Below are 23,375 nucleotides of genomic sequence, written 5' to 3' on the forward strand. Positions count from 1 at the left end.
GCTACATTCACTATGACATGTGCAAATGAACATCAAAAGTAGAGTGCTAAGATGATAAAAGTATCAAGATTCAAACGAAACAGACAATCTGTAAGTGGTATCTAGCGAGCGCGATGAATGATGGAAAGCATGGTTGCAACGCCGTGCATAGGTATAGTGGAAACGCCTCGCGCAAAACAATACGGTAACTCATCAACTCCGTCGTAATCAGGTTCGTATCCAACTTTGCCGTCTCCTCTCCTCACCCCTTTGAGAGCTTGTGAACATCAGTATACAGCATCCTGCAGATTACCATCCACCCCTAACCCTCCTAACCTTCTCCTTTCCACCAACGCGACCAGCGGTGATGCGTCGGACCCATCGCCTGATGGCCCAACCCCTAGCCAACGCCTGGAAAGCCACGACATCGCTTTCCAGTTGTTGACGCCGGGCATCTTGAATTGCCTTCCAACGTCGCTGAATGATTGTGGCGGCATCGACCATCTTCTGTCGAGCCTGTGCTACTACAGCGCAGTCATGCGCTATCTTCATGGCTTGGATGCGAGTGCTGATCTGGCGACGGAGGAGGAAACGACGGACAGCTGACTGGATAGTCGACGCAGCGCGGTGTGTACGGGCAAGTGGCAATAGACGACTAGCCAGGAAGGAGAGTGTGAGTAGGGTAAAATCTCGGCTTGGAATGGAACGAGCGGTGTTGTGCTGCGGTGTGAAGAGCGCAATGAATGATGTTGAGCAGCCCACGGCCTTGAGCTTTGCTGCTAGACCCAATTTTCCACTTCCTCCCGTGGATATGGTTAGGTTTGAGGGCAAGTAAGTATCGACAATGACCTCTAGGACCTTTGGATCCGCGAAGCTCGTTGTCAAGTTTGCGACGCGCAAGCCATGGAGACGAGCAATGGAGCGCGACCAAGAAAGAAGAAGACGCTTGTGGTATGCCATACCATCCAGCTCAGATGTCTCTTCCTCTTCGTTCTCGGAATCGAGGACTCGCCCCTCGTAGCTGTCTCGGGCTCTGTACCACTGGTTGCGGAAGCGCTCCGTCTCCTTGACCAGCTGTGGCCAGTCGACAAGACTTCCAAGGCCACACTTGCCGACAAGGGACCAAAGAAGCGAAAGCGTCTTCTCGCGATGTCCGTCAACAATGTCTTCGGCTCGGATGCCGCTGACTGCTGCGCTAGGCATGCCTGGTACATTGCTCAATGCAGCCAGGGCGATCTGGACGTTGTAGACCTTTTGGGGACGGCCAATAGCCGGGTATTTGAGGTGTTGGGAAAGGATCCAGGTCTCTTTCTGCGAAGGGTCGAGGGAGCTGTTGAGGCGCTCACCGCTAGGCAGGCTAAGAGTGACGGTGTCGTCCTGCTGTGTTCCAAGGGTGGTAGACGGGTAGAGTAGTAGCTCTACAAGACGAGTGAGTACGATGCCATCGCGGAGGTCGATGGCGATGTTGTCGATCTGATAGGTGTACTCCTGTAGTAGATACTGAACATGTTCGACCTTGTAGTTGAGGTGGTTTAGGGGTCGAGTAATGTCGCCGTGCGAAGGTAGCAGCATCTTCGATAGTTGGTGCAGGACCTCAACAGACGTCTTGTATGGTGATGTTGTCTGAAAAAGGCAGCCTGGTAAAGCATCCGTTGTCTTCGCTTGGTCGAGGATGAGAATAAGCATGAGACTTCGCAATGCAGTACGCCGCCACGACCAGCCTTGGGAGCCAAAGTCATCATCGCCGCGTGTGAGGCTTGCAATGCTACCACCTCCGGATTTGACCCGGACAGCGTCCTCGTTCTTGATAAGAAAAGCGGACAGGAAGCTTTCGATCGCCCGGCGCTCTGCGCGATACTGGCGAGAGCCATCATCTGAGCACGTTGAGCCTGTAGACAGTCGGCAGGGCGTTGTAATTTGGCGACCGACAATAGTCTCAGCTGCGGCACGCAGTGCGTTCAGATCGTATGACTTTGTCCACAGGTTGAGGAACTTCTTGCGCAGTCCGACGTCGTCCTTGAGTCTAAGTGTCTGAGCGAGGAGGTCCTTCGGTATGCCCAGTGCGCCGAACTGAAGCGAAGCCTGTAGTCGCTTGTGGAGTGATGGCATTGCAGGATCGTGGTAAATAGCAAGCATCTTCTTGCGCAACTCCTCCGGATTCTGTTCAGCGTTCGGGTCCTTGGCCGCCGAGTCAAACACAGAGTTCAGAAGCTGCGTGATGGCGACTTCCTGATAGGTGAGCCAGTTGTCCTCGTACAATTCCGGCTGAGTCAGATCCTCTTGCAGTACTGGGTACTTCTCTCTTGATTGCGGTCGCTGGCCCACTTCGTGCAGCATGGTGATACTGCTTGCGACACTTCCAGTCTTCTGACGGCGCAGTGCTGTGGGTGGAGACTTGTCGGTGTGGAACGGCGAGGAAGATAGTGGTGCGCGCTTCGCCTTGGCCAATTTCGCTCGTTCAGTCTTGATAGTCGTCCTCAAAGATGCCCTGCTTGTTGCGGCAGAGGCGGTGCCATCTGCTCTTGCCTTGAGCGCCTTCGCTGGTGCATCGTCTTGAGCCACGTGTGACCGTGGTCGCTTCTGGGATCCTTCGGGCCTCTTCTTGGTGTGTAGTATCCGTTCGGGCTCTTTTGGGGCGTTGAAATGGACTTTGGGTGCTTTTGCGTCGGGCTTCTTTGCATCGGCCTTGGTGAAGTTGATCTCGATGTGTACTCCATTCTTCTTCTTCTCAATAGCCTCCATTCCAGGTGGAAGGTTCTCTTTTCCTCCTCCTGAGCCTACGACATCGCTGGAGAAGGACGAGCCCTGTGACGATCGTGATGCAGTACTCAGAGGACCTCGCTTCGGTGGTGCAGCCAGAGACTTGCGCGGTAGCTTCTTCTCCCTCTTCAGTGCTGGCATGAGGTTGTTTCCTTCCTCCTCCGAAAGTGTGACTAGATCCAGTCCGATATCTGGTGACGGCTCCCGAACGTTGCGCGGCGCGTGTGTAGGCTGCCCCGGGTGGATCGTGAAGACTGACGTGTCATCAGACGGTATGTAGATGGTCCTCCGTCGCAGATCCTTCTTAGGGCCTTGCTTCTTGAGCTCCTTCCTCTCCAAAACGTCCTCTTGTAGCCGTACAGTCGCATTTACATCCGTCGCATGCCTGTCGCTAGGTGCGTGCGAGACACGTCTCCTATGCGGCTTCTCAAGTTGTGGTTCCTGGGGAGGCGCGACTGCCTTGGGTATTCTCTGCGCGGGGTGCGCAAGTATGGTGCTCTTCTTTGTCTTCGCGGCTGCGGGAACAACGCTTGCGCGGCTCCTCCTCTTGACCGCAAATTCGGCTTGCTGCTGCTCTTCCTCCTGCGCGACATCCTCGAAGATGTCCAGCGACGGGTTGAAGGCAGGCTTGTGCGTGGCACGCATCGGTCGTCGCGGCTTCGCCTGGCGGGGCTTCAGTTCGGTTGTGTATTCGAGGTTTGCTGTCGTGTTGTTGTCGTCGAAGTAAGAAGGCGCGTAGTGACTTCCATAGCCGCTGTAATAGCTGCCCGTGGAGGAATAGGGCGCTGGGCAGGGTGTGCCTGCCGTGTATCCGTACATTGTGGCGTGTAGTTATGTCGGTCTGCTGGCAATGTGTTGTCGCGCCGGCGCATATAGGTTGTGAGGGATCCTCGTCCAAGGCAGTTTAGGATCATTTGCGTGGGTGCAACGCTTAGCCCGTTGTGGCGCGGGAAGCGGGTCCCGTTTATCAACACTATCAACAGTGTCGACCGGGCAACAGCAGCCCTGCCAAACATCCGAACGACTATCACCAACTTGACGTCACCAGGCATGACATGCTACCATAGCATACCATACATTACTGTACATCTAAGGAATGCCTCGACCGGCTCTGATGGCCTTGGCCGCTTCCGACTGTGCTCTGTCCTCTGCGTACCGCTGATAGATCGGCAAGTAATGCTCCCTCTCGCTCAGCGTTTCCTTGACGCTCTTCCTGCTCTCGACAGCAGACAGCCACTTCCTGAACCGCTTCCAGACCTCTTCATCCTCCCCGCCTTTTCCTTCATCAGGAATGCCCGACCCACCCTTGAAGTGGTCGAACACCCACAGCCTATTGCCCCACGGGGCCAGGACAATGTCAATAAGTCCAAAGTCCTTGCCTGAGAAGTACGGTCCCTCAGCATCCATCTCACGCGTGAATTCCTTGAGATGATTCAAGAATTCCTTCTGCTTCTCCTCCAAGCCGTCGCCCTGATGCTGCAGAAAACGGTGGTAGGCAGGGATGATACGACTGCCTACATAGTCTGTCCAGATTCTCGTTCTAGCTCTCTGGTAGGGATCCGTCGGCATCAGGTGCGGTGTATGCTGAGGGAATGCCTCTTCTAGGAACTCGCAAAGAATAGTACTCTCATAGAGTGGCTTGTTCTGGTATTGCAGCGTTGGCACTAGACCACGGGGGTTGAGATCCAACAGAGACTGTGGCTTGTGGTATGGGTTGACCTCAATGTACTGGTACTGGATACCCTTCTCCTCCAGCGCTATCCATACGCGCTGCACAAAGGGACAGAACCATCCCGAGTACAGTTTTAAGGGGCATTCGGCTGAATGGGCCTCAAGAAAATCAGCGACGAGAAAGATACTGTAGGTGTGTACTTGCTTACTTTGACCGTTGCTGCAGCAAGTCCGGTCGCTTCGGGGTGAAGGTCTGCGTCAGGATGATCTTTTCCCATGGTAGTGGTGGTGTTTGATGGTTAGTTGTGAGTGTTTTACCGAATATGAGTAGGACTGTCGGCAGCGTGTGGACGCTCAAGCACAGGACGACCCCTCCAAAACTATATAGCAGCGATCGCTATGTTTGCGACCTTCGACGCCATTAGACATGGATTGATCACATCATCGTCAAACGTCGTGGCCATGACGAAAGTGGGGTAGCCTCCAATCGTAGCTATCCACCTTCGGAAGCTCGATTACACATTCCGTCAAGCGCACATGCATGTATAAACGTTGATTGCTTCCACGCTTTTCACTGTCTGCACTGCTTTGCTTATCACGACTTTTATATATCCATTTTCGAATTGCATTGCATTGCGCATGTATCATTGAATGTGATTATTGTTGTAAATCTGCAAGCCTTCATAGCTTCGATGGAGATCTATGAAGATCTCAACACATTCCCATTACATTAACAGTGCTAATATGCACTTACATCGACCTAGCCTTCTCCAAATCTGCCTCCTTGAGTTCCCTCAGCTTGCCGGTGTTCGCGACGCCACCTGTGACGTTCGCACTGATGATCTCCTTTGCGTAGCCCAAGAGACCGACTTCAGTCACGTAGTACGAGACGTACTTGCTCTTGATCTCAATCAGAGTCATGCGAGGGTCTTCGGGGCCACCAGTGTGCTTTCCATCGCCAAGGTCACCAAACCATGCTGCAGCGCCACGGCTCCATACCTCCTTGATGCGGGGGTCGCTGTTATCTGTTGTTGTTGCAGTTCCTGTGATGGAGGCCCACTCTTGGGTCTTCAGGTCCTGGAACGAGATCTGGACTTCTTTGTTTTCGTTTAGGTCGTTGAACTTTTGCGAGTGGTTGTTGGCGAGGAAGAGGAAGTCGGGACCGTCGCGGCGGGCGAGGGCCATGGAGCGACCGACGGGGCCTAAAAATGGTTAGTCTAGAGTTACGTGGGATGGGACTGAGGCCATAGAGCTTGAGAACGAGGGAATGTAGGGGTGAACATACCGACACCATTGCGGTATGTGTTGAGCATGCAAATCTTCTTGCCGTCTACCATCTCAAAGAATTGCTTGATCTGCTGGTCCTTGGGCGTCTCATCGTCATACTGCTTCGCGACAGAGGGGTCGGTCTTGGAGTTGACCTCGCTAGCCTTGAGTTGCTCCGGCATTCTGGAGACGTGTGTAGTAGAGAAGTATCGAGGAGCAGTCCCTTTGAAAGGTGTTGTTATGCGGTTTACAAGTTGAATTCTGGGTAGAGCTGTTCGTGCAGAGCGTACAAGTAGTCGAGGGCCAGCAGACATCTTGGTATAGACTGCTCGTGATATGTACGTGGACGTAACGGTGAGATCAGAGGGTCAAGTAACAGCGGATATTCTACGCCGACGCGAGCCCATGTGGCTGGTCGAGGGACGCCTCATAAGCAACATGACGTCGTGATCGAGCGCGTTCGGCAGGCTGGTGACACTTTGGGTGGAGGTGGAGGCATCTAGACATATGCATGACGATGTTGTTAATTCGCGTTAGGTGCGCGGTACGCTAAGACGCGCCCGATCGATCTCTCCCGGTAGCTGCCTTCGGGGCCGGTGTGCACAGAGTCCGAAGAAGCACTCGCATAAGCGCATCTCATGTCAGAGGATGCCGTCTCGCCGATGGGAGCGATGGTGTTCGTTCCGTGCCAGGTACGAAAGGGTGGGTGGGTCAGTATCGGTAGCGGTCTTGTTCCGCACTGCAGCGACTGCATTTCCGAAAGGGAGGCTCACACAACGAAGATGCGACTTCGCCTCGACAAGTAGGATAGGTAAAGTACATTCATTCATGTAAACATCTAGTCGTAGAAAGAGGGTCTGGCTAATACATCAGACCGCCCTCCCAAAGTGGTCGCCCGCGACATCACTGCGGTCCCAACGCTCATCGTCGAGTCGTTTCTCTGAATCCAGTTCAATGGTCTTCGTTACGGTCACTTCGATCCTTCCCTCTTCAAACCTATCCATATTACTGCTCGCATTATCGTCGCTCAATCGATGAAACTTGCCAAACTCGGAGACGTCCCCTAGCTCGAAGACTTCAGGCTGTGTGTGGGTCGATGTGAATGTTCTTTTAACGTGACTCCTGGTCACTCCGACAGTAGACTTTGTATGTGTAACGAAGCCCTGCAGGTGGAGGGCCTTAGCAAACAGCCGAAGAAGAGGTTTGAACGAGAGGGCACACGCGCTGAGAAGATACATGCCGGGCTCTATCATTGTCCAGTTTATGAGCGCAACATGGTTCCATGTTACATCTGTAAGAGGTCCGGCTTCTGCGAGGGTCTGAGCGAAAACTACGGTGCGGATTATGGACGCGACGATACCACTATATATCGGTCAGCTACGCATAAGGGCTTGGAGGTACAAACTGGCAACTTACACACTTCCGGTGAGGAAAATGACTAACAACCCGATCCTTCTTCCAACACTGATCTTTAGACGCCACACTGTTCTTAGAGGCAGTATCAAGACGGCCAGATCGGTTACGATATTAGGTACGCTGGAGCTGTTCGCGAAGACTTGAACGTTAAAGCATCTTCCATTCGGAATGTTCTTGTCCCAATTGAACTTGAAAGGCATGCACTGGAATCCGGCAGCTACCGTGAAAGAGATCCATGTAGAAAGGATGAGAACGACTAGCGTCTTAGCAGCCAGGCGCTCGTACTTGTTGGTAAGGATGTGCAAGTAGAGCAGTACAACGGTGAGTTTTGGGAATGCGACAGCTGCTGGATGCAGAACCTCTTGTATCATGATGCCCTTGAAGTGTTCGGATATCTTTGGCGGATCTGTGGAAGCAATGTAGGCCATGTGTCGTCCAGTGCTGGCTTTTTCGACCATGACTGAATAACATATTAGCGGGCGCAAATAGTATTCAAGGCGTTGCATACCTACCAATGCCAACAGTACAAAGGCCCACCTCAGCTAGCCATGCAAAAGGGATGAGAACATCTTCGATGTTCAAAGCGGTACTCGTGAGATAGCGGGAATAGTAACGTAAGGCCACAAAAGAAGTGCAGAAGAAGATCAGCAGGCAGGCTGTCGCTTTGATGGTCGGGCCGCGATCTTCGGCCAGAAACGCTGGCGAGGTATATTGCGATAAACTCATAACAAAACTAGAGAACCTTCAGCTGCCAGCCTGACTACCAGAGTCACGTATTCGGCAATCTGAAAGTAGAAAGTAAAACGAATAGCCACGAGCTGGCCGAGCGCAAGTCCTGCAGGTGGGGCCAGCATCAAATACTACCGCCACAAGTCATCTTTTGCGGCGCGGAATGTGTTCACAGGATTTGGCTGGCCGGTGTCTCAGAGATGCAGAAGTACCTAGCGTGCCCGTGCTAACCTCGAGGCATGTACCTTGGTCGAGGAGATCTGAACCATTGAGGTAGCTCTGGGGAACGCGCCAAAAGGGATAATGGGGACATCAGACGTGTTTGGGAAGACCACATAGACTGACGCATTGTGACTGGACGCATGTTGGTACTTGCTTTCCCAAGTTGGCAGATGGGCTTCCTTCCGAGTTTTTGGGGTATATGTCAATAAGCTTATGTACCTGTCGTTAGTATGACGTTAGACGAACGCATGGCTTTGCGCTCGCCAAGTCGACAGATTGATTACGACAAAGCAGAGTCGTTCGTGATCGATCGTCAGCAGTCCTGATCACCTTTGCTGTCGTTGGTGTTTGGATGGGCCATCACTTCGTAGCAACCGGTTGACCTTGAAGCATCGATGAGATATCCGAGGCATGTTTGTGAGTGAAGAGTACATTGGCGGCTGCCATGAATGAAACACGTACATTCGCCCTGAATGCAAGCCATAAGCGAGATCTAGTTTCCAACTCTGCCGCAAGGGACGTTCGTGTCGGGTCAGCACAATACAGACCTGACGGTGCTTAGGAGATCTGAAACGCAGTTTCCTGCGGCTTCCCAAGCGCATGAACGGCTAGATGAGGGTACCTTGCAGGCCGTCGGATCGCGAGTATGGGCGACAAAGATCGCATGTACTCTGAAATGAAGTGCTTCATCCTATATCCGGTCTCAATACTCGTCGCGCTGATAAGAGAGTTCTCAATCTAGTGCAGAATCCGCCAGCAGGAACAGAAGGACGTAGGGCGCTAGTATCAGTTGACGCGGCGTCAGCACATCGTTACGCGGTGACTGCGTGTAGGAAGTACCAAGAAGTTGGTGGTATGCTCCAGAGCCAGTCACCTGAGTGCTCGGCTGGATAAAGTGATGGGATACAGTGATGTTTGTTGGTTGCGAGACTGTGAGACACACCGAGTCAGAAGCCCCGCACGAGCCACAACGCACGCACCCGGATGACGAAGGAATCTTCAATACGGAAAGAGCCACGGCACAGCCCTATCCGCAAATGCGCAAGCACCTCATACAAGGAAAAAACTGAACACTCTGGAGCCTACATTGACGCAAGATCTTCCGATTTGCTTGTTCTATCATCGTGTAGCCTGCAGACCTGTTCAGTATTTCCCTTGTCTAAGGTGCAAGTCTTCTTCTGGTGGAAGGCCATGCAAGCACCGCGCCCAGGCCATCGATCCCGCGACTGAATCTAACGAGATCCTTCACTAACTGTTTGAGCGATTGAACGCCCCGGAGAATGCAGGGTTCGAGATGATCGCGCCCTTTATCGCAAAAGGGCGACGAGCTGTTTATCTACGTATTCTTGATATATGACTCTCTCCCATGATACATCTTCGAATACGAGACCTCGCTTTGCTTCTTTCTATCACATACCTCTCTGTCACCAGTTAAAATGCCGAACGAATATGCCGACGTACTTGCCCTCATGCTTGAGGAGAGACGGAAGTGGGTGGAACAATATCCACTTCACGACAGCGATTGCGAAATCCACACGGCGGCTTACAAAGGCGATATTGCTCTTATCACATCTATACTGGAAAACGATACAACCGCCACCGCGGACATCGACGCCCGCAATTGGAACAACTGTACCCCCTTGCACCTCGCTATACGTGCTGATCGCGGATCGGTTGTAAGACTTCTCGAATATGGTGCTGAGTTGGACGCAATGAACCAACAGGGAAGAACTCCGTTGCTCAATTCAGTTGCCAACGTTACATATGCATCAGAATTTCGATTCAGTCCGACAGTGTGTAATCTGCTATTAGAGAAAGGTGCGGAGAAAACCTTAAGCAATGCTGAGGGCAAGACGATGGTAGAAATCGTGAACGACTCACATAGCTGGATCTTCGGAGAGGAAGGACGCGTGCAGAAGAAGCCTCCGCCAGTACACGTAGCGCCTAGCAGGGGCAGGGGCAGGGGTAGAGGAGCTGGCGACGTGGCGAATGAAACCACATACGCTCTCTCTGAAGCCCGAACTTTACTTGAGCATCATCATCAAAAGTCGCACATCATAATTAATCCAAACAAAAATCAATTGTAGAAGCCGAAAACCATATCCAGATTAATCATACTACCAAGTAATCCAAAGAGCATCTGCTATATGCAGACATCGCTAACAAAAACAAGATATGGGTATATAGATGCCGCCGTTAACAACCAAGTAAAGAAAAGGGTATAACCAATAAAGAAAGGGGTATATCCTCGTCAAAGTCGTTAAAGCGTAAAGAATCGTAATCGTAGCCGTGATTACCGGGCCCCCAGGGCCGGATGCCAAGAGTGGAGAGAGAGAGAGAGAGAGAGGAAAAGAGATGCCGACCAACGCCATAAAAACAATAGAGTAGAGAGAAAAGCCAATCAGTGTGAACGCCAACACCTGTAAGCAAGAGCGAAAAGCAGACCCGCAATAAACAAATCGTGAAAATAGAGGAACAACAGTTGTACAAACATAAAACAAACACCAACGAGATGATTCTCTAATCACCTCGTCGCATGAAGCCAAAACGCTTCTTTTTCTTCGCGTCCTTGGCATCTGCCGTGGGCGCATTTGGGTATCCAGTCAAAGCAGCCTCGGTGTTGAGGCGTTCAGCCTCCTCGTAATCAAAGGGCTTGATCCAGCGTTTCTCTGGTATTTCTCCCAGCCTCGTGCTGCAGGAAGCAAATGTGTAGCTTGATGGCGTGGCTTTGTCCAAGCGGCGGCGGAAGTGGAGGGTTGCTGGGGCCTGGTCGAGGAGTGGTGGAGGGGATAGGTAGGAGGGCTTTTCCGGGACTGGAGGGGGCTTGGAAGAGACTGCGGGTTTGGAGTGAGCAGGAGATGGGGAGCGGCGGGATGTAGGGGTGAAGGTGGGGAGCTTGGGGGTGGGCTCGTTGAGGTGCTTTTGGGAGGGCGATTTGGTAGTTGTGTAGGCGTTCTCTTGAGGCCATGGTTCGCGCGGGTCGTCGAAGGAATCAACGCGCTTCTTGACACCGCCACTGCTGGTCTTTGGTGCTGCGCCACCTAGTGTTCCTCTGATGACACCAGATGTCTCAATCTCGAATGGCTCGACAGGCACGTACAAGGGCAACTGTGGAGCCATCTGTATTTTCTTTGGCTGAGGAGATGCCAGTGGTGAAGAGCTGCGCGATGAACTTGATGGCGATTTCACTGAAGAAGATTCCTTACTCGACGAGCTGCCCTTGCGGGTGGTCTTGGGTCGCATGACGACGAGCCGGGGTTCATTCGAGCTTCGGTTCTTCATGGACATGCGTGTTACTACATGGCCCGAGGAACGTTGGCGAGTGGAGCTCGACTTCTTCTTCTCCTTCTCAGGGCTAGTGCTGCGAGAAGAGCAGTCGTGGTGTTTGCTTGTGCCACATCGCGGGCACGGTGGTGCGCCAATGTTATGCAGCTGGAGTTGAGATTGGCTTAGTCGCTGGTATAACTGGGTAAGGCTTTGTATTGCTTCACGCCGCGATGCGTCGGACAGGTGGGTCAACGACTTGTAGTCTATGTCTAGGTGACCCTTTCCGCTTTTCTGCGCGTCATGGTTCAGGAACGCTGCGATGATGGCAACGAGGCCTGTGTTCAATTTGATCAATGTTTCTGCAAGTGACTGGTGCGCGATAGCTGCATTACGTTAGTACGGCTTATGTGTTAGGTGGAGTTCGTACTTACCATCGCCCTTTGCGAATCGCGGCCCGATGCCGCTGTAGTAGCATTCAGTATACTTCCCGGCCACCTCCTCTGGCCCTCTGCGTAAGCTTTTTGAAAGTTGGTGCTCGGCAGTACTTGTTGAATCAGGCGTGTCGGCATCTCTCTTTGACCTGCGCTTTCTTCTTCTTTCGCGCAAGCTCTTGAAAATGTCCAATCCATTTTGAAAAGCTTCTATGATGCCTGAGACGCATGTAGATACCTCGGCTTCTTCAGGCCTACGCGCAACATGCGCATGGTCTAACTTGACCGCCATCGCTAAAACGCAAGACAACGAACAAGGAAAAGATGCAAAGCAAAGCAAAATGGAACTGAGGAGAAGGGAAGAGAAAAGGACGATAGGTATACAAAATTGCAAGAAACAAAGTGCGGTCTAAGCATCCATTAGCGAGAGTGAATGAAGAGTCATCCAAAAAGCCAAATCACTACGTTAACCTCAAGTCGTGTTAAGTCGAGTCAAGTCGCCGTTAACACGCTCGCCCAAGACGGGGGCCCTTACACTTATTCCGTTGGCAGCCCGACCCTTGTCTGCACACGCCCTCGAGGGCTTGCAAGTGTGTAGCAGGGCTTGCGTTCCTGCAGCTGTCACTGGGTGCTACCCACCGTCCTCGCACCGCCTAGGCCGCCGTTTCAACCTGGTGCTGTTCACGACCTGCACGTAGCCGCCTCGATATGGTGTCTTGGGAGGCAGTCGAGGTTTGACTGGACACGTGTTTCGCGCTAGCGGCAAGCGACGACGGGATGGGGCAGGCTAGGCCGCCATCGATAAGCTTTGTGGGTCTGGTAGTGGAGGGCCCGAGTGCGTGCATGTACATGTGCATTCGAATGTGCATCAAACCGTCGTCCAGTGTCGTCTCGGGGGCTGGATTCCTGCAACTTGAAGAGCATGTGCGTGCGGGGTGCATACAGGATGAATGGATAACAAGGCATGCTTCATTATTTTGTTCAATGATGGTGATACAATCAAATATACAGTCGAGAGACGCGGTGGAGCACCGACCGGTGAGATGAATTGGCATTCGCAGGGATTCCCTGTCGTGCTTCATTGACACATGCGACTCCCTGTCGCTCAAGAATAATCAACAAACCCGAACGCCTCGCTATGCAATACAGAACCGTAACAGTGTCATCGCCCATCGTCCAACTACTGCTCGCCGTCTTCGACATCCTCAACAGTAACAGTCCGCTTGGTTGCACTCTGGCCCTCAGAATTGCTTCCAGCAACCGCAGAGCTTGAGCCCTCGGCCTCAGTCCTCTCTCCCACGTTACCAAAGCTCCAGCTTGACTCGAGAGAGCTAGGCTCTGCAGGCTTCGGCGAACGATTGGAGGGCTCATCGGAAGTAGTCGGGTTTGGAGTTGATGAAGTTGGCTGGCTTTGTGAGGCCGCGGGAGCGGACGTCGAAGGCCCTGCGTCAGGTTCCGCTACTGGCTGTGTTGTCTGAAGTTGAGGCGGTATCGAGCCACTCTCTGGCGCCGGATGTCCAGGTTGCGAGGATGGACGTGTCGCGCTTTCTTGGCTATTTCGTGGCGCTAGTGCCATCGGCCTCAATGTCCACCCTTCTGGTAGCGTCAAGCCTTCCGGTACACCGGGATCGCCCTGTCGCAGAACGGACCCTCTGGCAAAGTAGGCTTGCGGTACGAACGAGTTCATGTTAGGTGGGTTCAATGGGGAAATAGGTGGTAACTCTTGCCCTGTCGCGGCAGCCACGCCTGAAGCCTGCTGAAGTCTGTTGAGCTCAGCAAGAAGTCTATGGACAACCTCAAGTTGCTCGTGTTGTGCGTTGAGATGCCGCATCGACTCAATGATGTTCTGTTGTATGCGCAAAATGTCGGACTGAATATCTGACGGATGCAGCGCGACCGCTCCGGGGATGGGGCCGGTGGGAAGGTTGGGAGTAGCGCCTTGCGTGAAGCCCGTGTGGCCCTGTGCTTGATTTTGCTGCTCTTGATTCTGCGCCGCGTTGTTTCCGTTGGCTTGCTCGCGCAGTCGCTGGATCGCGTTCTGCACAGCGACATTGTCCTGTTGCCCTGGTGGTACGCGAATGTTCCCGAGAGCGATCCGAAATGGCCCGAAGTTGAACACGCGCATGTTGCCTGCTGGAGGATTTGCTTGTCCGCCTTGAGGTGCAGGCTGTTGACCCTGGCCTTGTCCTTGTTGCCCTCCGACAGCACCTTGCTGCGCGTTTCCTCCGAACATTGCTCTTAGTGCCTCTCGGTTCTGAAGGTTTTGCTCCCCCGGGTTGGCTTGATTGTTGCGTTGCGTAGTTTGTGTCGTCGCTGCTGAGAGTACTGGCCTTCGGCACGTGGGACAGACCTGCTGTCGCTCAAGCCAACTACGGAGACATCCGAAATGTAGAATGTGCCCGCAGGGGAGCTTCTTCGGCCGTTGTCGCTCGTCCATTCTTCGACCTGGCTGTGCTCCATCTGCGCCTGGTTGTATCCACGGCCGCATCTCTTCGCGACAGACGATACATGTGTTCTCCCGCTCGAGTTCTTCTGCCGTCGCATCTGGATAGCGTGTGTTCATGTCGCGTGTCGCATTTCGGTACTGGATAAAGTCGTGAATACGCTTGAGGAGGGACCGGATCGTCATGAACAAATCTCTCATGATATGAATTGGTATGCCGTAGAAAGTCATGAGAATGACGAAGAAGCCCAGGTAGACAAATGACTTGACAAAGTCGGTCGCGAGATCCAAGTAGAATACCCAGCGACCCTTCTCTTCCCATCCGGGCACGTCGCCTTCATCATCATCGTCGTCTACCTCAGCAGGCGCTTCAGTTCCTTCTGCTGTAGCCTGCCGGCGTGCTTGTTCCCTTGCGATTTGACGACCCTCCTCTCGCGCCTTCTCTTGGCGGTGTGTAATGTATAGTTCGACGAGCGAGAGTGCGTATCGTAGTAGGGTCGATATCGATGCGGTCGCTAGGAGGACGTATTCGAAGCCAAACATGACCATGACACCCGGTCGTGCCTCTGACAGGATCGAATCGATGCAGTACTGCATCATGAAGATGTCGAAGGCAACGGACAATAGCAGGGAGCTCATGAGGCGCGTGTGGAAGAGCTTTGGGTTTGCCGGAGGCTGTTGCTCGAGGAACTCGACTCTCCCCTCTCCAATCCACTGCCAGACCTTGCCTGCAAGCAAGCAGAGGAACATTGCGAAGAACCACATTCCGAGATCGTCCCTGAATATGGTCATGGCCAGCAGTGTCTCGCTCACAGCGAACCAGGCCTTATCGTATAGCTGTTCGGTCTCGATGGGGCGGAGGGGGCCGTAGAAGAGGCGTTGGAGTCCATAGCCGAAGCTCGCGGCGACAATGAGCATCAAGTTGACGAGGAACATGAGCGAGCCGGTGCTCTGAGAGATGTAGACGGCGGCTGAGTAGAAGTTGGGGCGCTCGTAGTATGCGCGCATCAGCACAATGTTGGCCATGGCGGCCGAGCCTGCGACGTAGAGCTTGAGTCGACTCATGGTGCGGTAGTGAAGGTGCAAGACGACTAGAAAGGAGTACGTGTCCCCATCTGAGAGTGATGAGACCGAACACAACCTGGGAAGAGTCGCGTTCGCGTGATGCGGCGGTGCTGGGAGAAAGGAAACGTGGAGGCTCGGAGGGAAGCGACCTGATTCGCCCGCCAGCAATGACGTCTCGCGGGCCCGCCAAGAGGTCTCCCGAGAGCGCAACTTCCACCGTATTCACTCATACATTCGCGGTTCCCCTTGACATGCATCGCTCATCAGTATATCTCAGATGATACTACTCTGCACTATTACATTCAGGAAATACCAAATGCTGGGGAGTGCATGTACCATACCTACGTATCGTGGCACGCAATAGCGCGTATGCGTTCTACATCTATGGTACCCCATTCCATGCCGCCTTTCCATGGGACTGCTCGTTCCTCCGCACGAGCGTTCCTGCGCAAGGGCTGCACGCTCCGAAGCTACCCCAAAGAGTCCAATGTCGTCCGGATTCTCCATAGTCAAGCCCTTGGGTATCCCCGCAGTAAGACTTGGATCTCGGGAGAATACTCGGTATCACAACAACCCTTTACTTACTAAGGACCGTTGTCGGTGATTTCCAGCCAAGCCACGTCGTGTATACAAGAAAAGTCTTCTTCGACTTGGACCAGGTGCGGGTATCACGAGCTTCATCGGAGAGTCTCCCGGACTTCGAGACTCGTTACTATGTCACAACACGTTAGCAGACGTGCAAGAGATGACCGAGTGGCGCATACCAGTCTCTCTACGCATGTTCGAGAACGACACTTTCTTCTTTCCAGTACCGATTGTGGGGAACATGGAGAGCTGGTGCCGAATTTGCGGGGATCGTCAACAAGCTACTGCACCCAGCTTCGGGATTGCGCCAGCCCAGACCATAGGCTCGGGGCGCAAGCTCTTGGACTCAAATATCTTGATCACAAATGATCTTGGTGGGCCCTGCTTGTTTACTGCGGAAAAGTACATAAACCTCTCATGGCTGCTGTTAGATTTGAGTATCGATCTGCAAGCTCATCATGTTTCGATCTCTTCCTCTCCTGAGCATTGCGCTTGGTAGCCTCTCCGCCGTCGGCGCGCAGGAGGTGCCAGCTGTACTGACTGCCGATATCATCGAGGGCTTGGGCAACAACACTCTCTTCACAAGATGGCGCCCTACCTACCACTTCTCCGCACCGGCAGGATGGCTCAACGATCGTAAGTTTTGGCTGTACGAAGTGCATGTGAGACAAATACTGACTTCATATCTCTAACTCTGTAGCATGTGGAATGATGTACGATCCTACCACGGATACTTACCATCTCCATTACCAGTGGCATCCCAACCATGTCAACTGGGGTAACATCTCTTGGGGTCATGCAACTTCCAAAGACATGATTACTTGGACAGATGTCGGAGGCTGGGAAGATGATCAGGCCCAGGTAAGTTCTGGCTCTACGAGCTGCGTGTGAGACATCTACTGACTTCATGTTCCCGCCCCTGCAGTCTGTCGGCACCGGTCCCTACCCTGACTCCGACAACAGCAGTTACTATGGCCTTGGTATCTTCTCAGGCTCGGCACAGCCTTACAACCTGAAGGGAGAGATCGATGGTACTCTCATCGCCTTCTACACTTCTGTTCAGTACCTGCCAACAAACTGGGCCTTACCTTATATTAAAGGAACTGAGAGCCAGAGCATCGTCATCTCTAATGACGGTGGTGAGACCTGGGAGCAGTACGCTGGCAACCCTGTCATGTCCGAGCCGCCGAGTGGCTGGAATATTACTGGATGGCGTGATCCTTTTGTCGAGGTATGCCATCGCTCCGAACACATACATCACGTTTCAATCACTGACTTGTACAAGCCTTGGCCTGAGATGGATGCTCTTTTAGGACAAGAGGAGCCCCACTGGTACATGGTCTTGGGCTCTGGTATCAAGGGCGAAGGCGGCGGTGGTCGCATTCCCTTCTACAGTGCTCCCGCCAGCAACTTGACAGACTGGACTTTCCTTGGCGCTTTGTGGGAGCCCAAAACGAACGAGACTCTTGGCTCCTTGATCGAGACCGGTACCTACGGTTTCAACTTCGAAGTGTAAGCAAACCCCACTCGCCGCGACCGTCCGTGTGTTAATCTTTATAGGTCCAACTTTTTTTCTTTGACTGACGAGGACGATGACGTCCATTACTACGTTCTGATGGTAAGTTCCGACCGTGAGAGCTACATGTGATACATGTACTGACTTCGTGCTTCCTACAGGGAACTGAAGGCGGCAACCTTACCTGGCATCCACGTGCGCAGTGGGGTCTGTGGAACGAAGGCCAGGTCACCAGAAGGGACAACGGCTCTGTTGAGTTCACTCCTCTATCAGGCGGCGCCATCGACTCCGGTCTTCTTTACGCGGTCACCAGCTTCTGGGACTCAAAGAACGATCGTCGCGTTCAGTGGGGTTGGGCCAACGAGGAGAGCAACAACTTTGCTATCAACCAGCAAGGTTACCAAGGTGCAATGGCAATTCCTCGAGAGATGTACGTCATCAAGACCAAGGATCTGGTCAACACCGATGGCGGTCTCACAACCAAGGGCAACACTCGCGTTGTAGAGCACGGCAACGGTACTTTCACTGGATATACCCTAGGAGCCCGCCCTCTACCCGAAGTTGTGGAAGGTTTCCACGCTGGAGCTGAGCCCCATGTCGTCGAGACTGGCGACAATGCCTGCGTCTCCGGCGCCGTCTCCGGCAATGGCACCAGCCACATGCATCTCCAGGTTACGCTCTCTGACTTCACTGGACCTGCCGGTGTTGTCATTGCCCAGTCTCCCGGGCACGAGGAACAGACTATCGTCTGGTATTCTCCAGAGAACTACACCATCAACGTCGACCGCTCGCACTCGTCTTCCATCGAGCAGTTTGCCAACTACACTATGCTCGGATACTTCTACCCCTATACGTTTTCCAACGGTACCACTGAGTCTCTTCACATGGACATCTTCGTTGACGGATCTCTCGTAGAGGTCCTTGTCAATGACCGCTTCTGGCTTACGACTCGTATCTACCCTGCTCGTACCGATAGCACCGGCTTCAGCATCTGGGCCGGCAGCAACTCTACTGTCAAGGCTTCCGACATAAAGGTCTGGAACATTGAGACCAACGCATTCCCTGATAGGCCGGTGAACTCGAGCAGTGAGCTTGTCTTCGATACGCCAGAGGAGACTAACAACTACATCTGGTGGCCTGGAAACTAGGTGGGCTACGAACGAAATGCCTGCGACGCGGCAATGATATGAATGACGGCGTTCTACTCCGCGAAGGACGATGCTGATGTAAGAGTAACCATTGTATGTAAAATGTAATATGCATACAGACCATCGCAATCATCTTCCAACTCCCGTGAATTAGTCATCTGTAATCGAAGGAGAATATCCGTCGTGCCGTAGTGCAGCGCGTTTCCCGTTGTCAAAATCCCGTCGCGATCTTTGTAGCCAATAAACCAAAAAGTGCGCGTCCGCGGAAGGGAAACACGGGGCCATTGCTGGTGCCTCTCGGACGGTTGAAATACCCGGAAATAACCTAGTCTTCGCAGTGCCCTATCTTATTCTCCTACGCAAAAGAAGAGATACTTTATACTACCTAAATTATACACAAAAGATGCGCCATCTTTTGTCTAAAGTTCAAGTTTCAAAGCCCTTAAGTTTTTAATTTATAGCGTAGTAGTAAGAGCGCAATAAAGTAAAGTATGTTTGTAGCACTCAGCCTAGTTCGGGGCAGCAGCGGGCCTTATGATTTCCGACTTTCTCGTTAGGACGAGAGTATTCCCCACCGGCTTCCCCAAACAGCTTGCCCCGCAGGATATCTCCAGGGCTTGCGCTTCTGGGGACGGCACGTGTAGCACCTTGGACGGGCACATGGCTAATCGTCCACCGGATAAATTGGCATTACTGCCGTTAGCAGCATTACGCCTACCGTCGGTGGCGTTAAGAATCGCGTGAGGGCGGTAATAGGATATCTATTACTAGGCGCATAACTCCGTTCTTGAATCTTCACTTACGACATATAAGCTTGACTTTGTCTCCGGTGCCAGACACAAGTCTTGTAGTTCTACAACACCGACCAAAGGAAGACAATATCGCAATATACACGACACTCAAATTCACTACTATACAAAACAATGGCCAACGCAGAGGAGCAATACAAGCTCTCGCAAGAGCAAATCGACTTCTTTCTGGACAACGGATGGTTGAAGTTGAGCAACTGCTTTACAAGAGAGCAAGCAGAAGGACTACAGGAAACGCTCTGGACACGATTGGGGATGGATCCCAAAGACATGTCGACATGGTACGCTTTTCTTCTTCGACTTTCTGTCCCTTACATGGAGCAATTAACAGGCACTAACATGACGAATACAGGCATACCGAACGAACAAATATGCCCTTCTTCAACGAGTTCTCTGTCGAAGAGTTTGCACCAAAAGCCTGGGCTGGAATTTGCAACCTTGTCGGTGGCAGCGACCGCGTTGATTCTAATGCGTCGACTTGGAAAGATGGCTTTATCGTAAACCTCGGAACGCCGGAGGGTCACAACAAAGTGGTACGCCCACAAGAGCTACCTGGCTGGCACGTCGATGGAGACTTCTTTGTTCACTACCTCGATTCACCCGAGCAAGCGCTTTTGGTCATCCCGCTATGGTCAGACATCGCTCCAGGCGGTGGTGGAACCTACATTTGTCCTGCCGCCATTCCCACTGTGGCGAAACATCTATATGAGAATCCTGATGGAGTCAGCCCAAGGATGACGCCAAGAGCGCAAAACCCAGAGTTTGTGCAAGAGCAAGGACTGAAGTGGTTTAATGACCTAGCTGCCAGTATGCCCGATGAGGCTTTCGTGGAAGCCACCGGTGTAGTTGGCGACGTCTACCTTTTGCATCCGCTGATGCTGCACTCGGCGTCCAACAACCAACTTCGTCGAGTCCGCGTTATCACCAACCCACCAGTGTCGGTTAAAGAGCCCTTTGTGTTTGATCGTGCCGATGGAAACTACAGCGCTGTAGAGCGCAAGACTATGAAGGCGCTGGGGAAGGACAAGCTTGAGGGGTTCAAGATCACTGGAAAGAGGCAACAAGTTATTCCCGAGCGGGTGCGGATTCAAGAAGAGATGAAGAGGAAGGAGGAGGAGAGGATGCGCAAATTGAAGGAAGGAGCGGGGATAGGTGAAGCGAAGGATGCAAGTCAGACGGTCGCTACTGCTGCGTAGGTTTGTAGTAATCAATTGACTTCGATATTATGGTTGAGCACGGTTCTAAGAACACATCTCGCGTTCAGTGATGGCGATGTGCTTTTTTAGATAAGATAAGAACGGAAGTGTTCCGCGGTAAGATCTCGCACAACCACGTTTCCTCTCGACACACATTGTGAGTACCTCATGTACCAGAATTGAGAAAAGCGAGCCATTTAGACCTTGGGCATTTGATGAGTACCCAGCGACCTGATTCGAGAACTTTTGTCAAGTAGGGAAGCGATTGCCCACGGGTCGGTCGGCATTTACCATGACTACCTGGGTATACCACTAGGTGAGGGCCGATTGAAATGATACGAGCCACTCCGAGTGAATCAGTCTGGGATGACCCGAGTGAAGGAACACCTGTCCTCAGAAGCTGACACTCGCCGCAGTTGTGAATGGCAAGTAGAGAGTGACCACAGATTAATAATATGCTTTTGGATCGGCAGGAACAGCAGGCTAACTGCAAGCAGGCGAGAGACCAAGCGATGTGAGTGAGATATAGAGGGGCGGCGGCGAAAGTGCTAGGGAAATGCTAGAGAAAAGTGGATACAGGCATGCGGCGGGTAAGTGCAGTGGGTGGTAAGTTAAACGTGGTCTCTCAATGCGGTGAAAATAGGTGGAGGCGCAGGGACCATGTCTCTCTAGCGCTAAGCTGGAGTGAACACGGTTGCTCGACAGCCACAGCCCTCCACTTGGAATATAAAGCGCACCTCTACCGCTGTCCTCTTTTACTTCTACCCCAATTCGTCGTGCCTACTCAACTTCAACCACACACAAGCACAGCAAAATGAAGTACACGACTGTCTGCGCTGCGTTCTTTGCGGCCGTTGCCGCCGCATCTGATGTCAAGCAACTGAAGACCGACAACTTCAAGAGCTTCATCGAGGAGAACGACCTCGTCCTTGCTGAGTGTAAGCATTTCTGAACTAATCAAGCACTCGAATAAACCATTGCAGAACTAACAATTCCTACAGTCTTCGCACCATGGTGCGGCCACTGCAAAGCACTTGCTCCCGAGTACGAGACGGCGGCTACCACACTTAAGGAGAAGGACATCGCCCTCGTCAAGGTCGACTGCACAGAGGAGCAGGATCTATGCCAGGAGTACGGCGTTGAGGGCTACCCCACCCTCAAGGTCTTCCGCGGCCCCGAGAATGTCTCGCCTTACGGTGGACAGCGCAAGGCCGACAGCTTGATCTCGTACATGACCAAGCAGGCTCTCCCCGCCGTTTCCGACGTCACAAAGGACACTCTCGAGGAGTTCAAGACTGCCGACAAGGTCGTTCTCGTCGCCTACTTCGCCGCCGACGACAAGGCCTCCAACGAGACCTTCACCTCGGTCGCCAACGGTCTCCGTGACAACTTCCTCTTCGGAGCCACCAACGACGCCGCCCTTGCCAAGGCTGAGGGTGTCAAGCAGCCCGGCCTCGTCCTCTACAAGTCCTTCGACGACGGCAAGGACGTCTTCACCGAGACCTTCGATGCGGACGCTATCCGCGAGTTCGCCAAGGTCGCCTCTACCCCTCTCATTGGTGAGGTCGGCCCCGAGACCTACGCCGGATACATGGCCGCTGGCCTTCCCCTCGCATACATCTTCGCTGAGACTCCCGAGGAGCGCGAGGAGTTCGCCAAGGAGCTGAAGCCCCTCGCTCTCAAGCACAAGGGCGCGATCAACTTCGCCACCATCGACGCCAAGTCCTTCGGCCAGCACGCTGGTAACCTTAACCTGAAGGTCGGCACCTGGCCCGCTTTCGCTATCCAGCGCACCGAGAAGAACGAGAAGTTCCCCTACGACCAGGAGGCCAAGATCACCGAGAAGGAGATTGGCAAGTTCGTCGACGACTTCCTCGCTGGCAAGGTCGAGCCCAGCATCAAGTCTGAGCCCATTCCCGAGTCCAACGACGGCCCCGTCACCACCATCGTCGCCCACAACTACAAGGATGTCGTCATCAACAACGACAAGGACGTCCTCGTTGAGTTCTACGCTCCCTGGTGCGGTCACTGCAAGGCTCTTGCTCCCAAGTACGAGGAGCTCGGCCAGCTCTACGCTTCCGATGAGCTCTCTAAGCTTGTGACCATTGCCAAGGTTGACGCCACCGCCAACGACGTTCCCGATGAGATCCAGGGTTTCCCCACCATCAAGCTCTTCCCCGCTGGCAAGAAGGACTCCCCAGTTGACTACTCTGGCTCCCGCACTGTTGAGGACCTCGTCCAGTTCATCCAGGAGAACGGATCACACAAGGCCGAGGCCAGTATTGGCGAGGCCGTCGAAGGTACGACTGAAAAGCTCGCTGAACAGGCCATGGCCGCCTCCGAAGTTGCCGCTAAGTCCGCCGCAGATGCTACTGAATCCGCCAAGGCCAGTGCCTCTTCCGCCACCGACTCTGCCGCCTCCGCCGCATCAGAGGGTACCGAGACCGTCAAGTCCGGCGCCTCTGTCGCTTCCGACTCAGCCTCGTCAGCCGCCTCCGAGGCTACCAAGTCTGTCAAGTCAGCTGCCTCTGAGGTCACCGACTCTGTCTCATCGGCGGCATCTGAGGCTTCGGCCTCGGCCTCGAGCGTCAAGGACGAGTTGTAAATAACTCGCTTCTTGAGTTTCTTTGGTTGCTTTGGCGCTTTCACGTGTACCAGTACCCCTTTCAGCATTTGATCACTTTTCATACATGCTGAGGTATATGCGTACAAAATGGTTATGATTACATGGGGGAATGACACGGTTCTCGTTTTCTTACTTGGGACCATGGGTAGCGTTAGCTAATGGAGTTCCGGTTTTATCTTCATCATCATAGCTGAATCTGCTTTGCGAATGCATGTGATGTCAAGGTGAGGTCGAGAATATGCCTGA

At 53.0% G+C, this 23,375-nt stretch overlaps 10 protein-coding genes across 10 annotated transcripts; 4 read left to right on the forward strand and 6 right to left on the reverse strand.

Moving 5' to 3' along the window:
* BKA58DRAFT_383722 (uncharacterized protein) lies at positions 1-3,648 on the reverse strand. Its single transcript, XM_046170201.1, has one exon. It carries the CDS (start codon positions 3,556-3,558, stop codon positions 289-291), a length of 3,270 nt encoding a protein of 1,089 aa, XP_046026815.1. The 5' UTR covers positions 3,559-3,648; the 3' UTR covers positions 1-288.
* Positions 3,647-4,863, reverse strand: BKA58DRAFT_383724 (glutathione transferase omega-1). The gene is made up of 2 exons (XM_046170202.1): positions 4,620-4,863; positions 3,647-4,569 (listed from the first exon to the last, which is right to left on the reverse strand). The coding sequence occupies exons 1-2, from the start codon at positions 4,686-4,688 to the stop codon at positions 3,829-3,831; spliced, it is 810 nt and encodes a 269-aa protein (XP_046026816.1). The 5' UTR covers positions 4,689-4,863; the 3' UTR covers positions 3,647-3,828.
* A 297-nt stretch (positions 4,864-5,160) lies between these two features.
* On the reverse strand, positions 5,161-5,858 carry BKA58DRAFT_313870 (blue light-inducible protein Bli-3; the record flags this gene model as incomplete). Its single annotated transcript, XM_046167446.1, has 2 exons — positions 5,161-5,612; positions 5,696-5,858. The coding sequence occupies 2 exons, from the start codon at positions 5,856-5,858 to the stop codon at positions 5,161-5,163; spliced, it is 615 nt and encodes a 204-aa protein (XP_046026817.1).
* A 687-nt stretch (positions 5,859-6,545) lies between these two features.
* Positions 6,546-7,818, reverse strand: BKA58DRAFT_439310 (uncharacterized protein; the record flags this gene model as incomplete). The annotated part of the gene is made up of 3 exons (XM_046173678.1): positions 6,546-7,038; positions 7,093-7,552; positions 7,605-7,818. 3 exons carry the CDS (start codon positions 7,816-7,818, stop codon positions 6,546-6,548), a joined length of 1,167 nt encoding a protein of 388 aa, XP_046026818.1.
* A 1,244-nt stretch (positions 7,819-9,062) lies between these two features.
* BKA58DRAFT_163344 (uncharacterized protein) lies at positions 9,063-10,347 on the forward strand. The gene has a single exon (XM_046165016.1). It carries the CDS (start codon positions 9,480-9,482, stop codon positions 10,128-10,130), a length of 651 nt encoding a protein of 216 aa, XP_046026819.1. The 5' UTR covers positions 9,063-9,479; the 3' UTR covers positions 10,131-10,347.
* A 216-nt stretch (positions 10,348-10,563) lies between these two features.
* BKA58DRAFT_313756 (uncharacterized protein) lies at positions 10,564-12,033 on the reverse strand (the record flags this gene model as incomplete). The annotated part of the gene is made up of 2 exons (XM_046167444.1): positions 10,564-11,693; positions 11,742-12,033. 2 exons carry the CDS (start codon positions 12,031-12,033, stop codon positions 10,564-10,566), a joined length of 1,422 nt encoding a protein of 473 aa, XP_046026820.1.
* Positions 12,034-12,695: 662 nt separating this feature from the next.
* BKA58DRAFT_383732 (RING finger domain-containing protein) lies at positions 12,696-15,364 on the reverse strand. The gene has a single exon (XM_046170203.1). It carries the CDS (start codon positions 15,247-15,249, stop codon positions 12,922-12,924), a length of 2,328 nt encoding a protein of 775 aa, XP_046026821.1. The 5' UTR covers positions 15,250-15,364; the 3' UTR covers positions 12,696-12,921.
* A 701-nt stretch (positions 15,365-16,065) lies between these two features.
* Positions 16,066-18,525, forward strand: BKA58DRAFT_163349 (sucrose-6-phosphate hydrolase). The gene is made up of 6 exons (XM_046165017.1): positions 16,066-16,470; positions 16,535-16,695; positions 16,760-17,065; positions 17,120-17,346; positions 17,395-17,452; positions 17,512-18,525. The coding sequence occupies exons 1-6, from the start codon at positions 16,293-16,295 to the stop codon at positions 18,496-18,498; spliced, it is 1,917 nt and encodes a 638-aa protein (XP_046026822.1). The 5' UTR covers positions 16,066-16,292; the 3' UTR covers positions 18,499-18,525.
* A 462-nt stretch (positions 18,526-18,987) lies between these two features.
* BKA58DRAFT_383735 (uncharacterized protein) lies at positions 18,988-20,559 on the forward strand. Its single transcript, XM_046170204.1, has 2 exons — positions 18,988-19,588; positions 19,660-20,559. Exons 1-2 carry the CDS (start codon positions 19,422-19,424, stop codon positions 20,501-20,503), a joined length of 1,011 nt encoding a protein of 336 aa, XP_046026823.1. The 5' UTR covers positions 18,988-19,421; the 3' UTR covers positions 20,504-20,559.
* A 661-nt stretch (positions 20,560-21,220) lies between these two features.
* Positions 21,221-23,341, forward strand: BKA58DRAFT_383739 (protein disulfide-isomerase). Its single transcript, XM_046170205.1, has 3 exons — positions 21,221-21,441; positions 21,505-22,994; positions 23,061-23,341. Exons 1-3 carry the CDS (start codon positions 21,318-21,320, stop codon positions 23,106-23,108), a joined length of 1,662 nt encoding a protein of 553 aa, XP_046026824.1. The 5' UTR covers positions 21,221-21,317; the 3' UTR covers positions 23,109-23,341.
* Positions 23,342-23,375: the final 34 nt, after the last annotated feature.

The sequence above is a fragment of the Alternaria rosae genome (assembly GCF_020736505.1).
Source record: "Alternaria rosae strain MPI-PUGE-AT-0040 chromosome Unknown BKA58scaffold_4, whole genome shotgun sequence".
NCBI lineage: Eukaryota > Fungi > Ascomycota > Dothideomycetes > Pleosporales > Pleosporaceae > Alternaria > Alternaria rosae.